This window comes from Euprymna scolopes, chromosome 18, assembly GCF_053919585.1.
Source record: "Euprymna scolopes isolate OS-2025 chromosome 18, ASM5391958v1, whole genome shotgun sequence".
In the NCBI taxonomy this organism is placed as follows: Eukaryota; Metazoa; Mollusca; class Cephalopoda; order Sepiida; family Sepiolidae; genus Euprymna; species Euprymna scolopes.
In genome coordinates, this window is record NC_136499.1 from 123844275 (window position 1) to 123867944 (window position 23670).

General features: G+C 34.7%; 1 protein-coding gene across 1 annotated transcript in view; it reads left to right on the forward strand.

Moving 5' to 3' along the window:
• Nucleotides 1-714: 714 nt before the first annotated feature.
• LOC145297799 (mitotic spindle assembly checkpoint protein MAD2A-like) overlaps nt 715-23670 on the forward strand; it is a 50887-nt gene continuing 27931 nt past the window's right edge. The window contains exon 1 of the mRNA XM_080144087.1: nt 715-871. Within this exon, the coding sequence (XP_080000213.1) occupies nt 802-871 (70 nt within the window). The 5' untranslated portion in view covers nt 715-801. The remainder of the gene's footprint in view (nt 872-23670) is intronic.

Sequence of the window (23670 nt, forward strand, 5' to 3'; positions counted from 1 at the left end):
ATTTAAACATTTTGCCACACGGCAACAACCCTAACCCTAACCCTCTAACAAGTTTTGGCATGTGCCACATGCAAAGAAATTTGATCAAGTTTATTAAAAAATTATGTATTACAAAATCTTTTGGGTAAAAAAAGGCTTTGTTTAAAGAATGGATAAGATTTCTTGGGTTAGTAGATGTAGAACAGTTGAGGTAGCGGGGCCATTTAACTGGGGAAGGCCATGGAAAACACGAGAGGAAATGATAAAAGTAGACCTGGGGGGGGGAAGGATGAATAAAGAGGTAAGTAACTTTGGAAGTCAATTTCTTAAAGCTGTCCAACACATGCCAGTATTTAAAACAAATGTTAAATAAAATATTTTTTTAATGGAAATAGCTCCAGACAAGGCATGAAGTCACTGGATGCAAGGAGCTAAAAAAAAAAAAGGTAAAACAACTAAAATTCTGACATGGTGGGGGGAGGGGTTCTGTTTCCTGATTTGGAATCTATCCATTTAACATTTATCATTGACTAATTTTTAACCTTGTTTAGTATTTCTTTAGCTCCTTATATCAAGCAGGTTTATGCCTTGTTTGGAACGATTTTCATTTTTAAAAAAATCCGCAGCCATTTTGGAAGCGAATCTCTTCAATATAACCATTGTAGTGGCGTTTTCATAAGAGAGAGAGAGAGAGAGAGAGAGAGAGAGAGAGTGAGTGTGTGTGTGTAAATGTAAGGGAAATAACTCTGTCAAGAAAAGAAAAAAAAAAAATTATAAACGTCAACCGTCAACGCCCTCTAGCGAGCAAATTCAAACCAGAAAATGGCGGGTACGCAAGTTGCAGGAAACATTAAGCTGAAAGGTTCAACGGAAATTGTTGCTGAATATTTCAGTACGTAAATTTCTCTTATTTTTGTTTTCTTTTTAAACCATTCTTTCGGTGAAATATTAAATGATTGCTGCATTAAATTTAACTTGGACATTTTACGAAGCCATGAAATTATCACGTTACATGTTTTGTTTGTTGTTAAAAATTTTTTTACCCCCCCCCCCTCCCTAAATATGTATTTTTCATGTTTTTTGATATTTTTATTCATATAAAAATTTAACATGGGTGGAATTTTTGTAGATATTTTCGCTAAGTATCTATGATTTTAAAATGTATTGTTTTTCTTTTTTTTTCAAATCTCTTAAAACATCGGAGCTGATATGCATGCGTATTTTGCTATGGAGGCTTCGGCTTCACTCGTGTACCATTACCAATGTTTCAATTTTGAAAATTTTTCCCTAACAAAAATAGAACGTTTCGGAAGGAATTGTTTAAAATCCTAAAAAGTTTTGTAAACCAGTTAAAAAAAAAAAAAAAAGGGTTGGCCTGAACGAGAATAACCCCCTTTATTCCGAAAGCTGTTCTAGGAGGTGGAGGGGGCTGATTCTCGTTCAGGTTCGCCGTATTAAGTTTTCTCCCACTGCGATAACTGTGGCACCAGAATCGGAACACGGGATTGAGATGTCAACGCCCCTTGAGGAGGGGGGGGGGCACTCTGACATTCAAAAAGTTGCCTGAGCAGTTTCATCGGCATTCTCCGGCAAGGGCGCCTCAGGCGAGTAACCCCTTCTCAAAGAGAGAAGGCGAAGGATGGACCTCCTAGAACTGCACATAACCAGCATCCCACCGCAAGGAATGGTCTATTCTCTGTTGATTTTGGGGGCCGATGATAAAAGTGGGTGTGGGATTAATTACACTATTTCAGGGGATTTGGTAGAGAAATCAACAGACGGGGGAAAAAAAAGGGTAAAACTATACAAACACCGTGACAACGAATTAACCCTAACCCTAAACTCTAACCCTAATCCTAACCCTAACGCTGTCACGGTGTTTGTATAATAATACCAAAAAAAGTTTTAAAATATAAAAAAATGTTACCAAAGGCAAGATAAGTTACTCTTCTACCTACTTGGATAGGTTTTGTGTATTTTAACGTGTTTTAAAGCGTCTGTTTGTTTTAAAACTCGCTTAGTGCCAAGTTGGTAAATTAGAACATCAAGATGGTCGACATCCAGACTTTCAACTGGAAAGTCTCGATAATCGTTTAAATCATAAAACAAACAAAAAAAATACTGATAACAGTCTGACACTTATTGGGCGTATTTCTTTCGCTATTTTGTTCATTTTCGAGTTTTGAGCCATTAATAACTCCGAAAACATGTCGGACATGTTGTCGATTTAGCAACTCGACACTTTTTTTTTTTTTTTTTTTTTTTTTTTTTTTTTTGTAAATTTTCAGATTAGGTCCACCTCCGCAATTTTCTTTTAAACGACAACTTTTATAGGTTTTCCGACTATGCTGAATACGAAAATCACATTGAAATTTTGCAGAAATAAGTAGTTATAGAGATATAAAAGTTGTATTATGCATTGTATTCTTTGGCGGCCATCTTTTTTACGCGCGTGCAGTGTCAGTCATAGATGAGTAGATTTGTTTATGTCGCACGCGCGTAAAAAAGATGGCGGCCAAAGAATACAATACATAATACAACTTTTTATATCTCGATAACTTCTTATTTCTGTAAAATTTCAATGCGATTTCCGTATTCAGCATAGTCGAAAACTTATCCAAGTTATCATTTAAAAGAAAATTGTGGAGGTGGACCTAATCTTAAAAAAATACTCCCCCCCCCCCCCTCCGAACCGAATAAAAGCTTTAAAATACTTTAGAACATAAAACGGCGGATCTGTACGAGAGTGCCCACGCCCACCCCCTAAAAATGCGTGTTTTACACTCTTTTAACTTTTTTTCCGACGATTTTCATAGATTAGACTTAAATATCATATTAGCAGAAAAAAGTTTGAAAACAAAACAAAGAAAACATTATTTTTAAGGGGGTTCACATTCTCATTATAAAGTTCTACTTTATTGCTACCCGACTTACTGTCCATTTCTTTACCGGCGTGTCGCGTGATTAGAACCCCTTTTAAAAAGTCATTAATTTTTTTTATTTTCAATTTTTTTTTTTTTTTTTTTTTTCTGCTAATATGATAGTTAGGTCTATGATCTTAATTCTTAAATCTGATAATCGCTGGGAAAAAAAAAAAAAAAAAAAATGAAAAACACGCATTTTTAAAGGGTGGGCACTCTCGTACAGGTCCACCCATAACTTATCCAGGTAAGTAGAAGAGTAACTTATCTTTCCTTCTAACATATGTATTTGAATTCCCCCCCCTCCCCGTTTATTAGCTTTTCTGCTAAATGTCATCCTTTTTCTTTTACTTTTTTTCCACCTGAACTTAAAATGACGACTTTTAAAGGTTTTCGAGTATGCTGAAAATGAATATCACATTTAATTTTGGAGCAGACAAAAGTAGTTTTCTGGATAGTGAGACCTTTATTATCCAATGTAATCCATTATGTTTTCACTGGTGGCCATATTATTCCCAACTGAAAAGTATTAATGTGTATGCATGTTACAAAATGGCAAGCTTGGAGATTAGGTAGCAAAATACTCTCGATTCCTATATTGCAGAAAAGGAACCAACTTCCCTAATCACCGTTATGTTACTAACCTACAATATGTAAACAATAATATCGGTGATTCAGAAGTTAAGTTTTAAATAAGCAGAACATTTTTTGAAAAATAAACAGAACTTTTTATGATTTTAAACAATATAAACCTTTTTTATTTTTAAACCGTATAAACCTTTTATTTTTAAAAGCTTATGGTAAATTTTTACTTGGTTTCCACCTTAAAATTTTCCATTAAAATGACTTTTTATTAGTGTTCGGGTATGCTGAAAACGAATATAAAATTTGAATGCTCTGCAAATAAAGTTTCCGCATTATAAGCAATATAATTTATGTTTAAAGTGCTGGCATAAGTTGTGCGCGCATATTTGTGATGTACTACTATGGCCACCACTTTTCACATAAGAAAGTTTTAGGTACAGGCAATATTGGTGGATAAAAAATAGGGGGACATAGTTTTGAAAGCCAGGTTATCATTTTTGTAGGTTTCCGACTACTTTTTGATTGTATTTGAAAGATTAAAGCCTAAAGTTAATTTCCAAATGAAAAAAACATTTGTACATGTGAAAAAAGTTATAATAAAAAATGTTTTCACGGCGACATTTGGAAACTGACAAATTCAGCTGAATTTTGTAGTTAAATAAATTCCTTCTAAAAATCCCTTAAAAGATGAATTTTAAGAAGATAATTTTCTGGGTCTATTTCAAAGATAATTAGTAAAGTCCAAAGATATTAAATGAAAAAAAAAAAAATTTTTTTAAATAGCTTAATTACCCCTCCCCAAAGCGAGAAATTCTGGCTTTGCATAAACAAAAACAAACAAATTCGTCTTAAAATAGTTTCTACGGAATCTTAAAATATCAGAAAGTCAAAAAGCTGTCCGAAAATGACGTCAGGTAGTTGGAGGGAGGTAGGAAGTGCTGGTTTTCTTTTTTCTCCAGTTGTGCATTCCTCGTTTGTACAATTTTTCCATTTTTTTAATTTAATTATTTTTCTGTGTTCCTGCTTTTAAATTTAAAAAAATGTTTTTATTTTTCAAAATTATATAAAAATTATGTACGCTGAAAGTTACACGTTAATTCAGGCAAGGAAAATATGAGACTCTTACAGATAAAAATTATGCGGAAGATGTAATCTAAAAAAAAAAATGAGGAAATATTTGGGGGGGGGATTATAATTTTTGTGTGAAAATATTAAATAACAATGCTTTAATTCAATGATAATATCAGTAGTTTGAGAAATTAATTTTTCTTCCAGTTATATTTAATTCATTATTATAAACTTTAGGGACTTTTTTTCATCATGTTCTTAAAAAAGGTAATTTTTTCTTTTTATTTTGGTTACAATTTACGATGCTCTATTTTCATAAAAAAAGCAAATTCGTTCAGTTTCTTTTATTTTATTTTTCTTTTATCACTGAAAACCATAACTTTAGTAAAGGTGTTTTTTGTTTTAAACTGAACTTCTGAACATCGCTTAACAGTGCTCAAGCTACTGTTTTGTTTACAGACAGCAAGCTTTGCTAAATAAGCAACATTGTTAATTATTCCAATGAATGCCAACTTCTTATAATGTTAAAATGTTTTTATTATTATTATTCATATCTGATACGTAATCCCTTGTGTATCACATTACAAATCTACACATTAATATGGGAGGGGAGACTATTTTCAAATATCGTCCTAAATTGGAAATGGAGCAACGGACTTATTAAGTAGATATTAATCAGTCTCTCGTACCTATTTTTTTTTTTTTTTTTTTTTTTTTTAATGGAGAGTAGATAATGCACTGTGGATGTGTTATCGGCATCTTCAGTAACTCTCGCTTCTCCTTATTTGTCCCTCATTTCCAATGAGTGATTTTTCTGACAAAGGGTGAAGAAAAAGCTGCTTTCTGGGTTGGCAGTACTTTGTGAGCCGTAGCGTGAGATGTCGGAAATTGTCTGTTTCTATGTCTATCCGTGTTGCCATGTCACTAGTAAGGGTGCTGGAGGTAATTGTTACGGCTTTACCTTATGTGCTACAAAAAAAAAAAATTTCCTATCTTTTTCTCTCTTACTTTCCCTCACTGTCCTGCTCTAACCAAGTCTGTCGACCGGTTCCACAAATTCCAAAACCTCAACATGAAATATCTCCAGAAAAAAAACGCGAATAAACCTAGAACTCCATCCTCCAACATAGACCCCTACTACAATGTCTCCTTCTCCAACATCAGGGGTCTACATTCCAACCTTCCAGAGGTTAAAACCCAATTACAGGAGAAGAAACCGGACATATTCTTCCTAAGCGAAACTGGCATAGGGCCGTCCACTTTCCTAGATGAGTTCATAATTAAAGAATACTCTAACTTAACATCTAAATCAGATCGCCATGGACATGGAATATGTGCCTACATTAAAAATGGCTTTCCATGTGGTAGCGATATCTCCAGTGAAGACCCTAATTTACCTTATATGTGCTTCCGGGTTACACTTGCTTACACCACAGCATTTATATTTGTCCTCTATCGTTCTCACAACAGCGGAGTTACTATCTTTAAGAGTATATCTGAGAAAATTGACCACATCTTGTCTGCTCATCCTTTGGCTAACATTCATATTTGTGGTGATTTCAATGTCCACAATGTGGAATGGCTGACCCATTCTGACAAGACAGATGAGGGGAGGTTCTGACATGATTTCGCCATTGCCTATGACTTACCAGTCAATATGCAAGCCTTCTAGACCTTTTTCTCACAACTTCCCCTGAGCTATGTTCATGTTCCGTTCTATCTTTGGGATCTTCCGAACACTCGGTTGTATCAGTTAAGATAAAAATAAAATGTAATAAGTCTTCAGACGTACCTCTCTATCGTACTGTATATCGATACTGTATGGTTGACTGGGATAGCTTCCGTACATTTATATCTGATCTATCTCTGTATTCCATCTTTAAAAAGAATGTATCCTCTATAGTATCAGATCTGACCGAATGGTTAATTGTAGGCTTAGACTGATTCATACCATCCAAAAAATTCCAACAAAAACCTAACAGCCAGCCATGGTTCTCCCCAGAATGTGCTGCTGCCATCGTGTACAGAAATCACTTTTTCTATAGCTACCAACGTAATAGATGTATTGAGACTAAAGCTGCTTTCAGGACTGCCAGCAACCACTGTAAAAGAGTAATAAAAAATGCAAGAGAGCTATATGCTCAGTCCGTCAAATCCAAAGTAGCTGAGCAACGGCTTGGTTCCCACCAGTTTTGGCAAATAGCAAACAAGATCCTGAACAGAATCGTGCGTTCTATCCCAACCATCATCAATTGGACCTGAGGTCATCTCGTCAGCATTAGACAAGGCCAAACTATTTGGCAAGAACTTAGCAGCTAATTCTACCCTATGCGACAAAGGCCATCAACTCCCCATATTTCCTCCTATAACAGACAATATGCTATGCAACATACAAATATCTGTGCGTGAGGTTGCCAAGCTAATCAAGAACCTTGATTCCAGTAAAACTACTGGCCCAGACGGCATTCCAATTATAGTGTTGAAAAAGCTTCAACCAGAACTTGCTCTCATACTTACAAAACTGTTTAAGCGTTGCCTTAAGGTGAAATGCTTCCCAACACCCTGGAAAATCTCATTTAGTATGTCCTGTATTTAAGAATTCAGGTGATAAGTCCTCTGCCTCTCAGTACAGACCAATAAGTCTCTTGTGTGTCATGAGTAAGTTGCTGGAATCCATATAAATAGAGTAGTCGTCCACCACGTCAGCAGAAATAACTTTCTTAGTGACCTGCAATATGGTTTCCATTCTGCCAGATTTACAGCAGATGTGTTAACGGTTATATCTCCTAGGTTTAGTGACTCTCTCCACAAAGGCTTCCTTTCTAGGGCAATTGCTCTTGACATATCAAAGGCCTTCGATGGCATAAGGGCCTACTTCACAAGATTTCCAGCTACGGTATAACTGGAAATGTTTTCTCAATTAAATCATTTCTCTCTGATAGGCTCATAAGAGTAGTGGTGGAGTCCCTCAGGGGTCCATCCTGGATCCAACTCTCTTCCTGATCTACATCAATGATCTCCCAAAACACATACTTAAATCATTCGTTGACATCTATGCTGATGACACGACCATCTATGGCAACACATCAAATGACAAAGTTCTCTCTAATTCTCTCTCCTCTGATCTTGAGCGTGAGGTACAGTCGGGGAAGAAGTGGCTGGTTACTTTTAATGCATCCAAAACCAAGCTCCAATCTTTACATCATCAATGCTCTGATCCCCATCTGGCATCAATTGAAATGAATGGCTCTCGTCTAGGGGAGGCTTCATGTTTTGATAAGCTTCTGGGATTGACCTTTACTCCTGATCTGAAATGGAACACATACATAAAGTCTGTTGCCAAGGTCGCTGGAAAGATGGTGGGATCCTTCTACCGCTCCAGAAGATCTCTTACTACTGATGCAATTATCTATCTATACTATATAAAAGCCAAGTACGTCCAAGGATGGAGTACTGCTGCCACATCTGGTCAGGAGCTGCTGAAAAGAGCCTATCCTGCCTTGACAGAGTACAAAATAGACTTCGTAGCTTAGTGAGGAATGCCCTTTTCTCTTCCCTGCAACCTCTCTTCCACAGAAGAGACATTGCGAGCCTTTGTTTTATCGTTATTTCCCTGGCAAGTGCGCGTCTGAGCTCCAATCTCTGGTCCTTCCTTGCCACTCTTTCACGAAAAACACCCATCTAGCTGAAACCACTGTCAAAAATATTCCCCCATTCTTTATCTGTGCTTAAATCAAAACATAGATTCCATGAACAAAGCTTCTTTCTTAGAACTGCACGCCTGTGGAACTCTGTTCCGTCTGCCTGCTTCCCTCCGGACTACAACTTGGATGTCTTCAAGTCCAATATAAACAAATTTGTGATAAACCACTCCCTTAAGACACTTTATCAAATCTCCATTACTAACGATTACTACGATATTATCCCATTGATTACTGTACGCGCAATAACCCTTATCCCCAAGTGGCTTCCGGGTCTTGATAAGTGGTGACTACCATGGAAGAAAAAAGAAAAATTATTCTGTACTTTCACCTAACAATTTAATGAAGTAGAAGATACCACAAAAATTGAATTTAACTTGAAAATCTGCAAAAACTTCTGTTTTCCATATGCAATATAAATGTATGAATGTTACTAGAAGAGATGAAGACGACTACACTACTTATGCAAGTATAGTGAACAAGCATTGCGACGATTTTAAACTGGAGGAATTATCAGCAGATAATTTTAAATGTTTAATATTTGTGCAAGGGCTGGTCTTAAATAAAGATGCTGAAATCAGGCGTGTTTTCAATAAACTCGAAAACGAACCGAATTTAAAACTACAAAACTTAGCGGAAGATTGTGAACGGTTTATTGCGTTGAAACAAGACAGTCGTGACATAGAGGAAAGCGGAGTGTCGCATATTAAAAAGATCCATCAAAAGAAAAATTCAAGTTCAAAAAATAACCATAGAAAGAAACAGGGAAAAGATCCACCTGGACCATGTTGGAGGTGTGGAAATAAACATTGGTACAATGATTGTCCCTACAAATTCAAACAATGTGACAACTGCCACCAGAAAGGCCATAAAGCATCGCATTGTAGAAAAAAATCTGGTAGAAAGACATCCATTAAACTTACAAAAATTGAACCTGAGGAACAAAATATCCGGAAATATATGTACAGGTCAAAATGTTTAAAAAGAAAGATAGTGGGTCTGACATTTCCATTATTAATGTACAGACATGGAAGAGGCCTGGGAGACCCATTATGAGTAAATCACAAAATGGCGAAGTGTCAGTGGTGAAAAAATTACCTTTTGAAGGAGAATTATTGACGAATATGTTTTTATAGAACAGGGCCGAAAAAGCAAGAATTTTTGTCATGCGAAAATCAAACAACCTCTTTGGAACTGATCTGTTCAAAAAGTTTAGACTATGGGATCTGCCTTTAAGCTCATTTTACCAAAAGGTTGAGGATCTGAATGTGGAGGCAGAAAAACTTAAGAGGGAGTTAAAAGAAAATTTCCCAGACATATTCTCAGGCGGTTTGGGAAGGTGTAAAAAATCGGTAGCAAAATTTGACGTAAAAGTAAATGAACAGCCAGTGTTCAGAAAGAAAAGAAATGTTCCATACGTCGCTATAGAGCAGATACACGGTGAATTAGAAAGACTCAAAAACATGGGTGTCATCAGAAAAATTGATCACAGTGAGTGGGCCGCACCAACGTTTTACATCAAAAAGAAGAGTAAGGAGATTCGGGTTTGCACCGACTTCACGACAGGCTTAAACAGGGCATTACAAGATCACCATTATCCTCTTCCGAGCCCTGAAGAGATATTTGCGAAACTGATTGGAGGGAAATATTTTTCTAAAATCGACCTCAGTGACGCGTACTTACAAGTTTCAGTCAATGAGAAGTGTTCAAAGCTGCTATGTATTAATACCCATAAAGGATTGTACAAGTTTAACACTTCCTTTTGGGGTCAGTCGCCCCTGCGATTTTTCAGTAAATTATGGACATTGTTAAATGGGGTGGATTTCGCAGTAGGGTACCTGGACGATGTGTTAATGAAAAGCACTAGCAAAGAACGACACAAATTTCATGTAAACCAAGTATTCAAAAGGATCCAGGATTATGGATTTAAAGTAAAACATGAAAAATGTACATTTTTCATGGAGAAAATAAAATACTTGGGGCAAATCATTGATAAACATGGAAGAAGGCCGGATCCAGATAGATCGAGTGCAATAAAGAATATGCCTGCTCCAGAAAATATTGCGTCTTTACAAAGTTTCTTAAGTTTGGCAAATTACTACAATGTATTTGTGCCAAATATGCATAAACTAAGGTCGCCTTTAAATGAACTGTTAAGGAAAGGCCAAAAATGTGTCTGACGCAAGAGTGCGAAGAAGCATTTCAGGAAATTAAAGAGACTTTAACGTCTGACATGTTTCTAGCACATTATAATCCCAAGCGTGAAATTATAGTTGCAAGCGATGCCATCTCCTATGGCATAGGAGCATGTATTTTACACAAAATGGATGATGGAAAAGTGAAACCCATAGCACATTCATCCCGATCACTTTTGCCAGCCGAAAAGAACTTTTTTTTTTTTTTTTTTTTTACATAGGCATCACCACATTATCAAGGCCAAGAGGCCACTCAAGGATAAGGGTTAAAGAGTGTACAGTAGAAATTGGACAATATAGTAATCATTAGTAATGAAAATTTGGTAAATTTGATAACTTATATGGAACGGCTCATCAAGAACTTATTTACGTTAAACTTGAAGACAACCATATTATAGTCAGCCGGAAAGCAGGAAAACGGAAGGCAATTCCACAGGCGTGCAGTTCTAAGAAAGAAGCTTTGTTCATGGAATCTATGTTTAGGTTTAGGCACAGATAAAGAGTGAGGGGAATTATTGATAGTGTTTACAGCTAGATGAGTGTTTCTTGTGAAAGATTATCGAGGGGGGACCATAGATTGAAGCTCAGTCGAACAGTCAGAACTACTCACAAATTGAAAAGAGGTGCTAAGCATTATGTTTGCAGTAAAGAAATTTCATTGTTTCCTGCACGATAGGCAATTTCTGTTACAAATAGACCACAAACCATTATTAACGATTTTCGGATAAAAAAAGAGACTACCACAAAATACGGCGAATAGACTCCAAAGATGGGGTACCATACTTCTAAATTACAATTTTCAAATGGAGTATGTACCATCTAAAAAATTTGATCATGCAGATGGGTTATCGAGGTTAATACCTAAACAGGCATTACCATTGGGGGATATGGTAATAGCAGCCATTCAAGCAGAAGTTGAAGTAAAAAATACATTATGTGACACAATAAGAGAACTTCCAGTAACGTTTGATGAGATTAAAGGCAGAGGTGGATGAATTTATTATATGCACGAAAGAAAGGATCAACAATAACAAACTGGATGAAAAAATTTATTCCATTTGCGATAACATCCTGTTATATAGCGGCAGGGTCGTAATTCCTGCGACATTACAGAAAAGAATGCTCAAGGAATTCAATGTAGGACATCCAGATGTATTAAGAATGAAAAACCTTATGCGCTCTTTCGTTTATTGGCCAAACATGGATAAGGATATAGAAGGAAAAATCGGAGTGTAGAGGATGCGCATTAGCTATGAAAGCTCTGACTCAATTCGGATCGTGGGCAAAACCGGACCGACCTTAGTCTAGGATTCATTTAGATTTTGCATGACTGCTAGATGGGTTCTACTATCTCCTTGTTGTAGACAGCCTATCTAAATGGCCGGAAGTATTAAAATGTAAGAATCCCACATCCGAGGTAACTATCAACTTCCTTTATGAACTATTCACTAGGTTTGGAGTAGTAGACTGCATTGTTATAGACATTGGAACGCAATTTACGTCTACTGAATTTAAACATTTTTGCGAGGATTATCTAATCGAGCATATAACCATTCCACCATACCACCCAAGAAGTAATGGACAAGCAGAGAAATTCGTTGACACATTCAAGAAAGCTCTGAAAAAAGCTAGTGGGTCGCCGACAGAAAGTCAATCCAACAGTTTTTACAAGTCTTCAGAGTCACTTCTAATGCAAACATCGAAATGTCGAAGACACCTGCTGAGGTTATGTTCAGACACAAGGTTAGATCGATTTTTCACAAGTTGTTACCAAACCAGGATAGGCCAAACCTCAAAAAAACGATAAAAAAAAAAAATGGTATCAAGTTGGCGAAAGAATCTTCTACAAGATTCACAAAAATAATAAGACTTTCTGTGAGTCCGGCATTGTTGAGAAACAAATAGGCAACATGGTCTACATGATTAAGGGATTAGACTTCGTGCACAAAACGTCACACTAACCAAATTTGGAAAAGATACTTGAACAGTGAGGTGACCAGATCGTCTGAGGAGGACATCATCGACACAGTGTTTGATACTTTTCAGGTACCCATACCATAGACAGCTCCGGAGAACAGAAGATCAAACAGAAAACGGAAATCAACAGAATTGATTAGGGTGAATCCAAAACAAAAATGTTAGTAATCCCAGATGGGATATTTTCAAAGGGGGGGGTGTTATACCGGCCTTCCTTGAACAGAGGAATTTACACCGATTAGCACTATAAATAACGCTAGTAATTCCAACACCAGTGAGAGAGATGCGACTGCACTTCAACTGCTAGCCGAGTGCTCAGCAGATATACACGCTTTCCTATCTTTGTACATTATTGTTAATACACTTGTTCCTTAACTGAACCTCGACTTGATTGTTCTTATTTTCACTGTTGTTCCACGACACAACATTAAATAATGTTATTTCAGAATGGTAGTATAAGTGCACCTTTTTTATTTCATTTATTTATTTTTTTTTTTTTTACAACTAAAAAAACACAATTCTACCTCAAGTAGGAAGTTATAAATAGCATGATAATAGAAACGCATGTACTTAGTACATTTTGTTTGTTTTTTAATGCTTTCAGTACATTGTACTGAAAGCATTAAAAACAACAAAATAGTCTTGTTTGGTTCTACGCATGCATCCGATGACATCATGACCTGATTTAGTTTAAATAGTTGAAGAACTGACTAAATTTCATGTACGTTGTGTTAGCTCAGTTCGTTAGAGCGTTGGGTCATTATCTAAACGTCTTCGGTTCAAATCATGGTGTGAGATTTTTTTTTAATATTGAAGCAGTGTTATTTAAGCCATTTTTCACGTAACGTTCGTTTTTCTGGTTTTTTTTTACTTATTCTTAGGTTTTCATTAACACCCCCCCCCCTCTCCCGACCACACATCCAAAAACACCCGGGTGGGTTATTCCAGCCCAATTCATCCAGCCCCGACACACCCCCTCTTGGATTTTTTTCATATTTACACCATACAAACTTTGGGTTAAAACTAAGAGAAATCTGCAATTTCAGCCCAGTTGGATTTCAGGAACATATTTTTTTTCACAGTTGGTTTCGGCCTGGAAATCAAAAATTGCTATCTCATGACGTAGAATTTTCGACCCCCGGCGTTTTACAAAATTTGCATTTTTGTTGCAAAAAATAAAGCTCTGGAGCTAAATATTCACACATATAAGGTTTTGAGGGCAAGGAATCCAAAAATCATGGTTAGAAAGATGGCAAATGAGAGGAAGTACCTTATTTTTACCATTTTAGGTGGTGCCGCAGCACTTTTTTAGAGCTTGTTTGGGGCGATATTTTATTGAGAAAAAAACATAACTGTGGTGCTTTGCCAGACTTCTCCTTTGGATTTTTAAAGTGACAATGGGTTGGAAATTACAAAAATCCAATAAAACCTTTCGGCATATTTGACATTTCCAGACACTAAAGCCTCAAAATTGGCATTTTTATAAAAATTTAAGGATTTTTTGGTGAATTTGGCAACAATCTAATCTTAAGTTATGATCAATATCTAGAGCTGAAAAAAGACTTGGATCGACCCATTATAGCCCATTTTCATAATATAATGTCAAATTACATCATATAAAAGGATATGGACCCCTACTTCACAGTCAAAATGGACAAAAAATACCCATACCCTCAGATTTGGCTGTAATTTGCTGTGCAGATAGACAATATAGAAACTAAGAAATCCTGAAAATTTGAGCATCTAATTCCAAGCGGTTTCCGATTTAGAGCATTTTTTGTTTTCGTTTTTGCTGCATAATGTGGCGCCCGGGATAAATTTTGTGATGTCATTTCTTTGAATATTTTCTGATTGAAAGATCCTATGGCTCTGAAAATTTGCACAGGTAAGTATTTTGACCCAAGGAATCCAAAAATGGCATCAGATTTGCTAAAAAGTGAATCCTTATAGAGATATTAAGGGTTTTTGGATTTTTTACCCACATGCCCCAAAATCCAATAAAAAAGGGTGTGGCTGATATGGTAATGCATTTTTTTTTTCATATATTTTTTCTAGACACAATAAATTACCGCTGGACCAAAAATGTTAAAAAGTTCTTGTTCCGTTCACTCACAGTTTCTGTTGAAAGTCAGGTCTATTTGTTTATTTTATGCAAGTAAATTAAATTTACACCTTATTTTGATGTTATTATGATCTAAAGTTTATTTTTACTAATAGTTTAAAAACAATAAATATTTATCAGTACCAGCAGTGGAAAATTAAGTTTAAAATGATATTAAAAGAATTGTTTTTGGAATCAGAAATTAGGTTAAAATTTTTCTGATTCCAATATCTCAAAAAGTTCTGATTCAGTTGAGTATTGCATATTCTGCTCATTGTGAATTATTATTTCACATCTTTCTTCCAGAGCAATAAATTAAGAATGTCTTCTGAACCAAGGAAACGAGAGGGAGGAGATACATCATTGATGACAAGTGCTCCTCAATGTTCTTTTGGATTACTAATGAAGAGTGCATGTCACCGCAATCTGAAGCCATCTTCAACACCAATAACTGCATTAGAGCATGATGTAAGAACTGTGCTCAAATTAAGAGCTGGTGTCACACTCACTGATGAAACCGTTGCTAACATTTGCAGGTATCACGAATTTCATTTGGGGCATTACTTTGAGAAAAAATATACAAAGTGCTGCAACATCTTTTTGAAGCACAAAAGAAAGGTAAAGGGTGATCGTGCTATCAAGTTAGACATGGCTGAGATGCTAAAGCAGAAGGGCTACCATGTTGTTCCTGGCTGGAAGCTTTGCCGTCACTGTGAAGTAGCTGCCAAGAAGTTAGAAGATACAAGTGAAACAGAAGGAAGTGACAACCAAGACCTTGAAAATGAGTCGCAAATTGAACAAAAGAGAGAGAAACTGAATGACAGTCTAATGATGTTTGATATATCCCCTATAAAAACCGGTAGAATGCAGAAGCACACAAAAATCAATATTGTCAGAGAGAAATTAGAAAGAAACTATGAAATGCAAGTAGAGGCAGCTGCCAAAGTCCTTAACATCTCTAGCCCTGAATTAGGAAGCCCTATTAGCAGCCAAACGAGTCAAACGGATTTAGTGGCAAAGGCAAAAGATTATGATTGTTTGTTGGATGCAATGAAGGACAAACTTGAGAATAAAGAAATGAAAACCAGTGAGAGGATCCAGTTGATGATTTTAGCTCCGGAAAGTTGGTCTCGAAAAGAGGTGTCTGAATATTTCAATGTCTCTGAATATATAGTACGTGAAGCACGGCAACTGAAAAAGGATCGAGGTATTCTTTCATTGCCACAGAAAAAGAAGGGGAGAGGTCTCTCAAAAGAGGTTATCAATTCTGTCTTAGCTTTCTATGAGGACAATGAATTTTCACGGTTAATGCCTGGAGGGAAAGATTTTGTGAGCATTGGTAATAAAGTTCATGTCCAGAAACGGCTCCTATTATGCAATCTTAAGGAGCTTTATGTAGCTTACAAAGAAAGCTATCCTGAACACAAAATAGGTCTTTCAAAGTTCTGTGAGCTCCGTCCAAAATGGTGCGTCACCGTCTTGACATCAGGTTCTCATTCAGTTTGTGTTTGCACCCACCATCAAAATACCAAATTGCTTGTTGACTGCTTTGTTTCAACTGTCAAGACTCAGCTCAGAATGAAAGCTGTAGAATCCAGAGATGAGAGTGCTGCTAATGTACCAACTGAAAATCCCAATTTTAATATCACTTACAAAGATTTGATGGCCTTGGTAGTTTGCGACACCAATAGTCTTGAATGTATGGTCCACCGTTGTCCTAAATGCCCAGGTTTCCCTGCTCTAGAGAAGTATATCAGAGATAAATTTACTGAATTGGAAATTGACAGTGAGATGTCATATAGTCAGTGGGAGAGTGTGGATAGGACAATGCTACGGACACAGATGGCTGATGTAGATTACTTCATAGAGATATTGGTATACAATGTTGATAATCTAACGACCCATTCCTTCACAGCAAAGAGCCAAGCGCAGTATCTAAAAAAGAGAAGAGAAGAAATAACTGAGACCGAATGTATACTTCTCTTGGACTTTGCGGAAAATTATCACTACGTGGTGCAAGATGAGATCCAGGGATATCACTGGAACAAAGACCAGTGTACCATACATCCAGTGGTAATTTATTACAAAGATAACAATGGTAAACTTCAACAGATCTCATTATGCATCATTTCAGATGACCTTGAGCATGACACCTGTTTTGTGCATGAACTGCAAAGAATGGTGATGTTGTACATCAAAGAGAAATTTCCCTGGATCAAGAGTGTAGAGTACTTCAGCGATGGCTGTGCTGCCCAATATAAAAACTTCAAAGCATTTATTAACCTTTGCCATCACTCATCAGATTTTGGAATTGATGCAACTTGGGCATTTTTTGCAACTAGCCATGGCAAATCACCCTGTGATGGAATTGGTGGGGCTGTCAAACGCAAAGTTCTCCGTGCCAGCTTGCAAAGGCCAATAAAAGACCAAATACTCACTTTTCATGCTGTTGCAGACTTTTGCAGATCATCGATCACTGGTATCATGTTTCTAAAGATCGACAAAGAAGACATGGTTTCAGTTCGAGAGAAACTTCAAATGAGATATAAACTGGGAGATACTGTGCCTGGTACAAGGAGCTGTCACTATTTCAAACCAACTTCTCAGTTTACTATTCAGGGCAAGCAACTGAGTGCTGACACAACGATCTTTATCGACCATTCTTTCCTGGACATGCCTACGCCGCTAGATGAAACTCTGGAGTTGCTCAAATGCAATGACTACATTACTTGCATTTTTGATGGGTATTGGTGGTTAGCATTGATTGAGAGTGTCAACAGGGAAGAGAAAGATCTTACTTGCAAATTCCTGCATCCACATGGACCATCACATCAATTCCACTGGCCAACTAATAGGGATAGAGGCTATATTCCACTAAGCAAGGTCGTTATGAGAGTGCAGACCCCAAGTATTTCAGTGAATGGTAGAACATATTTCATCACCAAGGAGGAGAAAAATAAGACTCAGAACTATTTTGACAGATTAAGTCGATAGTTGGAGTTATAACAAATGTCTGTTTTATATTTGTTTGACAGTTTTTCTTATGATAAACTAGATTATGCATCAGTCTTTTATTTTCGACTATTTTTTTGTCCATTTTGACTGTGAAGTAGGGGTCCATATCCTTTTATATGATGTAATTTGACATTATATTATGAAAATGGGCTATAATGAGCCGATCCAAGTCTTTTTTCAGCTCTAGATATTGATCATAACTTAAGATTAGATTGTTGCCAAATTCACCAAAAAATCCTTAAATTTTTATAAAAATGCCAATTTTGAGGCTTTAGTGTCTGGAAATGTCAAATATGCCGAAAGGTTTTATTTGATTTTTGTAATTTCCAACCCATTGTCACTTTAAAAATCCAAAGGAGAAGTCTGGCAAAGCACCACAGTTATGTTTTTTTCTCAATAAAATATCGCCCCAAACAAGCTCTAAAAAAGTGATGCGGCACCACCTAAAATGGTAAAAATAAGGTACTTCCTCTCATTTGCCATCTTTCTAACCATGATTTTTGGATTCCTTGCCCTCAAAACCTTATATGTGTGAATATTTAGCTCCAGAGCTTTATTTTTTGCAACAAAAATGCAAATTTTGTAAAACGCCGGGAGTCGAAAATTCTACGTCATGAGATAGCAATTTTTGATTTCCAGGCCGAAACCAACTGTGAAAAAAAATATGTTCCTGAAATCCAACTGGGCTGAAATTGCAGATTTCTCTTAGTTTTAACCCAAAGTTTGTATGGTGTAAATATGAAAAAAATCCAAGAGGGGGTGTGTCGGGGCTGGATGAATTGGGCTGGAATAACCCGGGTACCGACCAATTTTTTAAATTTTAATATCGAAACAGGCATATTTAAGCCATTTTTCACGTTTTTTTTTACATTTAACATCGTTGTTTGCCTTACGGTGTTTTTTTTTTTTTTTTTTTTTTTTTTTTTTTTTTTTTTTTCGATATTATGTAACATTAAATAAAAACACTAAAAACATATCCAGTTAGGTAGAAAAGTAACTTATTTTTCCTTTGATAACATTTATTTGTTATGTATTTGCTTTTTGATAACTTTTTCGAATCTGTGTACAGTAATACAAAACCCGTTATTTTTTTTCTACTTATTAAGCGAAAGGTATTTTTACCACCTGCTCCAGCATAGTATAAACGACCTATGGAATAAACACCTTCAACCTCGAAAATAGAAATCAACAAATTTATGGAATTTTCTTTGAAATTTCATAACGCAGTTTCTTATTAAATTAAAACTAAATATAACATTTGCTGACTTATTTACCTGTTGAATACACACACACACACACAATTTTCTGTAAGATATTTATTTGAAATTAAATTTTTGTGAAACTAACCGCCCCCCCCCCTCTAATATTGTTTTTGTTGTTTTTGTTTCTGTCAAATCTTCAGTATGTTCACACATAATTTTCCTTAGCCCTACAATTAATTCAAAGTCCGAATGGCAACCCTCCACATATTTTCATTGCATAGAAACCCTCTTAAAACCACACATAATCGTCTTAAAAAAAAATAAAACAAAAAGCATACAGGATTTATCTCCCATAGAAAAAAAGTTAACTGCCCTAAAATGATAGATGGGGAATTATTTTACATTAAATTCTAAAATAATTTGTTTATCTTTCATTAAAGTTTTTCATGGCATTTCATACATAATTACCTAAAAAGGTAGATCACATTTTGGAGGGGTGGTCAGAAGGGGTTGGGTGGGGTTAAACAGAAGGTGTTAATCTACAATAATACCAAAGAAATATTGCAATAGATTCATTTTTAAATGGTCCTATGTTTAGATTTAAGTTTTTTGTACATAAAGCACATTAAAATTTAACTTTGAGTTCTCCAACTTCTTTTCTGTTTATGGATACATGGCATTTAGAAGGAATTGCAGCATATTTATGCACATTTACTGCAGATTATTTTGAAATCATGAAGTTTTGGAGATTTTCAATCGCAAATTCTGATTCCTCTGTACAAAAATACACTTATATGGTAAATTTCATTTCTTAGTCTTGTGTTTTAACAAAGATATGACAGTTTTACTGAAAAAGTTGTGTAAAAAATGTGACGAAACGCATATGGTCTTAAAGAGGGGAAAATATCCAAACGTGTGAGGCACAAAAATAGTCATAACTTCCTTGATTTTTATTAAATTTTTAAAATTTAAAAAGATTCTTTCTTAGCTCCTCAAGCTCTTTCTATGTATACCAATATTGAAATATTTTTAGCTATTTCAATTTTTTCATGTGTATTGCTAATTATAATTATTTTATTATTATTGCTAGTCTAACTCTGTCCTGTGGGGAGGCATTGTAAATAGGTACAATAATATTGCAGAGTCTCTATTCACAGAAGCAATATATTACATATGAAAGATATTACATATGAAATATATTACATATGAAAGATATTACATATGAAATATATTACATATGAAAGATATTACATATGAAATATATTACATATGAAAGATATTACATATGAAATATATTACATATGAAAGATATTACATTGAAAGATATTACATATGAAATATATTACATATGAAATATATTACATATGAAAGATATTACATATGAAATATATTACATATGAAAGATATTACATATGAAATATATTACATATGAAAGATATTACATATGAAATATATTACATATGAAAGATATTACATATGAAATATATTACATATGAAAGATATTACATATGAAATATATTACATATGAAATATATTACATATGAAATATATTACATATGAAAGATGCCGCTGTGGAATTTCTACAGGTCCCGCTAGTATTAATAATTTTAGTAATCGAAAACTATATATTTATCTTTAAATTGGCAGCTCCTATTTCAAGAATAATTTTTATTTTAATGTGACTAATGAGGCACTCGAGAATAACACTCAACTCTAAGTCCGCAAAGAATGGTGTTAAGCCAGATTCGGTACCAGATTAAAAATAAGTAATCACAAAGGGTTTAAAGAAAATGTGGAAAATTTTTGCATTTTTTTTTTTTTTTTATTTAAAATTTCTTTTACAAAACTATTTAGTTGCTCTGAATTTTCAGTTTTTTATATTTTGGAAGTAGATGCCTTGATTTTATTTTGGAAATATAAAAATGTTTGTTTTTTGTTTCATAATAAAAATATATTATGAAATAATTTCTCTAACAAGCATACTACAGGATACAACAGAAATATCTCCCCCCATTTTGATATACAATCTTCTCGGTCACACTCGTGGTGTTCCTGAGCAACCATTTATTTGTATGGATGAAACTGCATATGTGTAGACTTTTTCTGACTGTTCGAGAAGACAATCCCAAGGCGAAAGCAAGTTTGTGAGTTGAACGTATAGGAGACTGAGTAAGAGAAAGTCTCACAGCTCGAATACTGTCCAGCTTTTGAGCACTTTGAGACCTTCCAGGTGGCTTTCTTTTAAGTGCCGAACCTGTAGCTCTGAAATTTGCAACCCATAGATGTATTAAGTTTCAATCTGGAACAGCATCATGCCGTCCTGAATTGTAATGAACTCGTAAAGCTTTCTGTGTTCCAATTACGCATTGACCATTCTTTAAAAACATTTCTACAGTAAAAGAACGATGTGCACCAATCCGAACCATATTGATTAATGAGGGTACTTGAAAAAAAAAAAAAAATGGCACATTATTAGCTGAATGAAAACTTCATTTGCATAAGTTCATTAGCAACATAGAAGCCACAAAAGTTTAAAATGTGGGACGTATTTCTGCCACACCCTGTATATGTTCAAAGTAATTTTTTCCTCTGTGATTCCAAAGAAACTCTTGCAGGAAGCTGTTCAAATTTTCTGCACTAGTTCTTCACATGGGTTGGAATTTTGTTTTTAGTAAGAAGTTGTATTATAACGTTTGAAATTCCTTAATTGCTTTCTAACCGGTAGTTATATTATGAAGTTTGATATAAATAACTGTTTCTGACCCAACACCGTTTTCTGCAGAGTTATTCTGCTTGTTTTTGTTTTACGGCGTATCAACCCTTTTCAGATTATTTAATGCTGAATCCAGTGATTTTGAAGATTTTTTTTAATAGTTTTTTTTTTTTTTTTTTTTTTTTTTTTTAAGTCCATTGCTATTTAACCCATAGTTGGACCCTAACAGGTACTACCAGTCCGGGTCAGCGTGGACCTGGGAGCAATGGCAATTAAAGGGTGGCTCCACACTCCCCAAAACCCGCAAGCTGGGGCCTCACCATCGGATATAGTTTAAGGTCATATCCAGGATCGTCAGTGTTATTCTGTACTGCCACAATCAATTTGTAATAACGAGCTATGAAAGCACATTCCAAAAGTGTGTAAACCAAGCAATAACAGTAACATCTAATAATAAATAAATAAAATATTACTTCAACTAATATATATATATATAAATGGAAGTGGTCTTGGGTTTATATGTCAAGTTAAAAGTAAAAACCTACAAAACAAAGAACCAGTTATATCCTTGATCAGCATTGCCCCAGATGAATATCTGAAATTTATGAAAAAATATTATCTGGTGATCAACTGGGCCAGGTTTACAGTGTTTGTCGCACAGGCTTAAAAAGGCCTTATTTCTATTATTACCTTGAAAAGGCCTTCAAAATATGGAAAATGTCTTAAAAAGAACTTAAAAAAAATGCATTTATATTCAGTAAAAATTTGTCGCAATATTAAAAATAAAATAAATACTATTAAAATATAACCTTCGATCATCTTCAGGTGTATTCGCACTGGATGTTATTGGTGGACATTAAAAATGTTTGGTTTTCATTGTCATTCAGACTGGATTATTCTTTCTTATACTATTATATATTCATTTTTTTTTTTTTTTTTTTTTTTTTTTTTTTTACATATTTTGGCTAAGAAAAATTAGAATTAAAGATATTTTCCTTTTACTTATCAAAACAATTATATAGTTATTACGTGCAATGTAGATTAGTTCATTCCTTTATATTCTTTATATATATATATATATATATATATATATATATAAAAAATAAGAGAATAATGCAATTTAAATTCCTAGTAATACTAAGGTCAACATATTGCAGATTTAGCATTTGGAAGCTGATTTACTGCTAGAAAATTCACAAGGGAATTCCACTAAATAACAGTAAAATATATATATATATATATATATATATAGAAAACGGGGATCATCAGCTGTTTACCATGAGGCTGTTTCAGAGATCTAAAAATGGGATAGCTGTTAAATTCATGGCTCTCCAGTAGAAAATACCACTCCCCCTAATAAAGATATGTAGACACAATCTGGTTCCAATTTAACTAATATATAAGTTACAAAAATATTAGCACACACACATATATATATATAATAGACTTCAAGTGTGTGTATGTTGCATCCACATTAATTATATTTTTGTTTGCTTTTAATTGATTAGTGTCAAGTACTAAAACAAACTTAAAAAAAAAATAATTTGATTACAAAATTAAAATTTCCACGTTAATTTTAGCTTCTTAATAAACAAGTACTTTTTTTTCTTTTACTCCTGGGTAATCCCAGTCAAGTACAACTCTTATATATTTCAAACCAGAAGTGACTAGTTATCTGCCCTTGGATAGTTTGGTTGATAGGGCAGGCGGCGAAAGAACGCCATGTTGAATTTTAGTATTGCTGTGAATACACTAAAAACCTGATATTTGTTAAGTATTGTTTTTACTAAAAAAAAATAAAATAAATGCAAGTCATGATTTTAATGCTAAATTAGATACTGAAATCCATTTAATAGTAAAAAATTTATAACCTTAAATTAGTAAATTACTAAAAATTAAGATAATTTTAATAAAGAACATCTCCCTTGGTTTAATATTATGATTTCTTGACTGTTTGGGAGTAACATCAAAATCAATTTTACTGTAAATAATTTAACAACTTTAAACCAGAAAATTACCTTATGGAGACAGAACCTGAAACAACCAAGATAAGAATAATAGTCCAAATAAACAAAAAATAATTGTAAATCCTCATCTCGAAAACAGAATGAACCCATATTTATTTTTAAAAAAAGACTTTGCGCTATTTGCAATTTGAATTTCTCACGGCTATGTTTGTTGGGAAAGCGAAAAACCAAACATTTTTCATTATT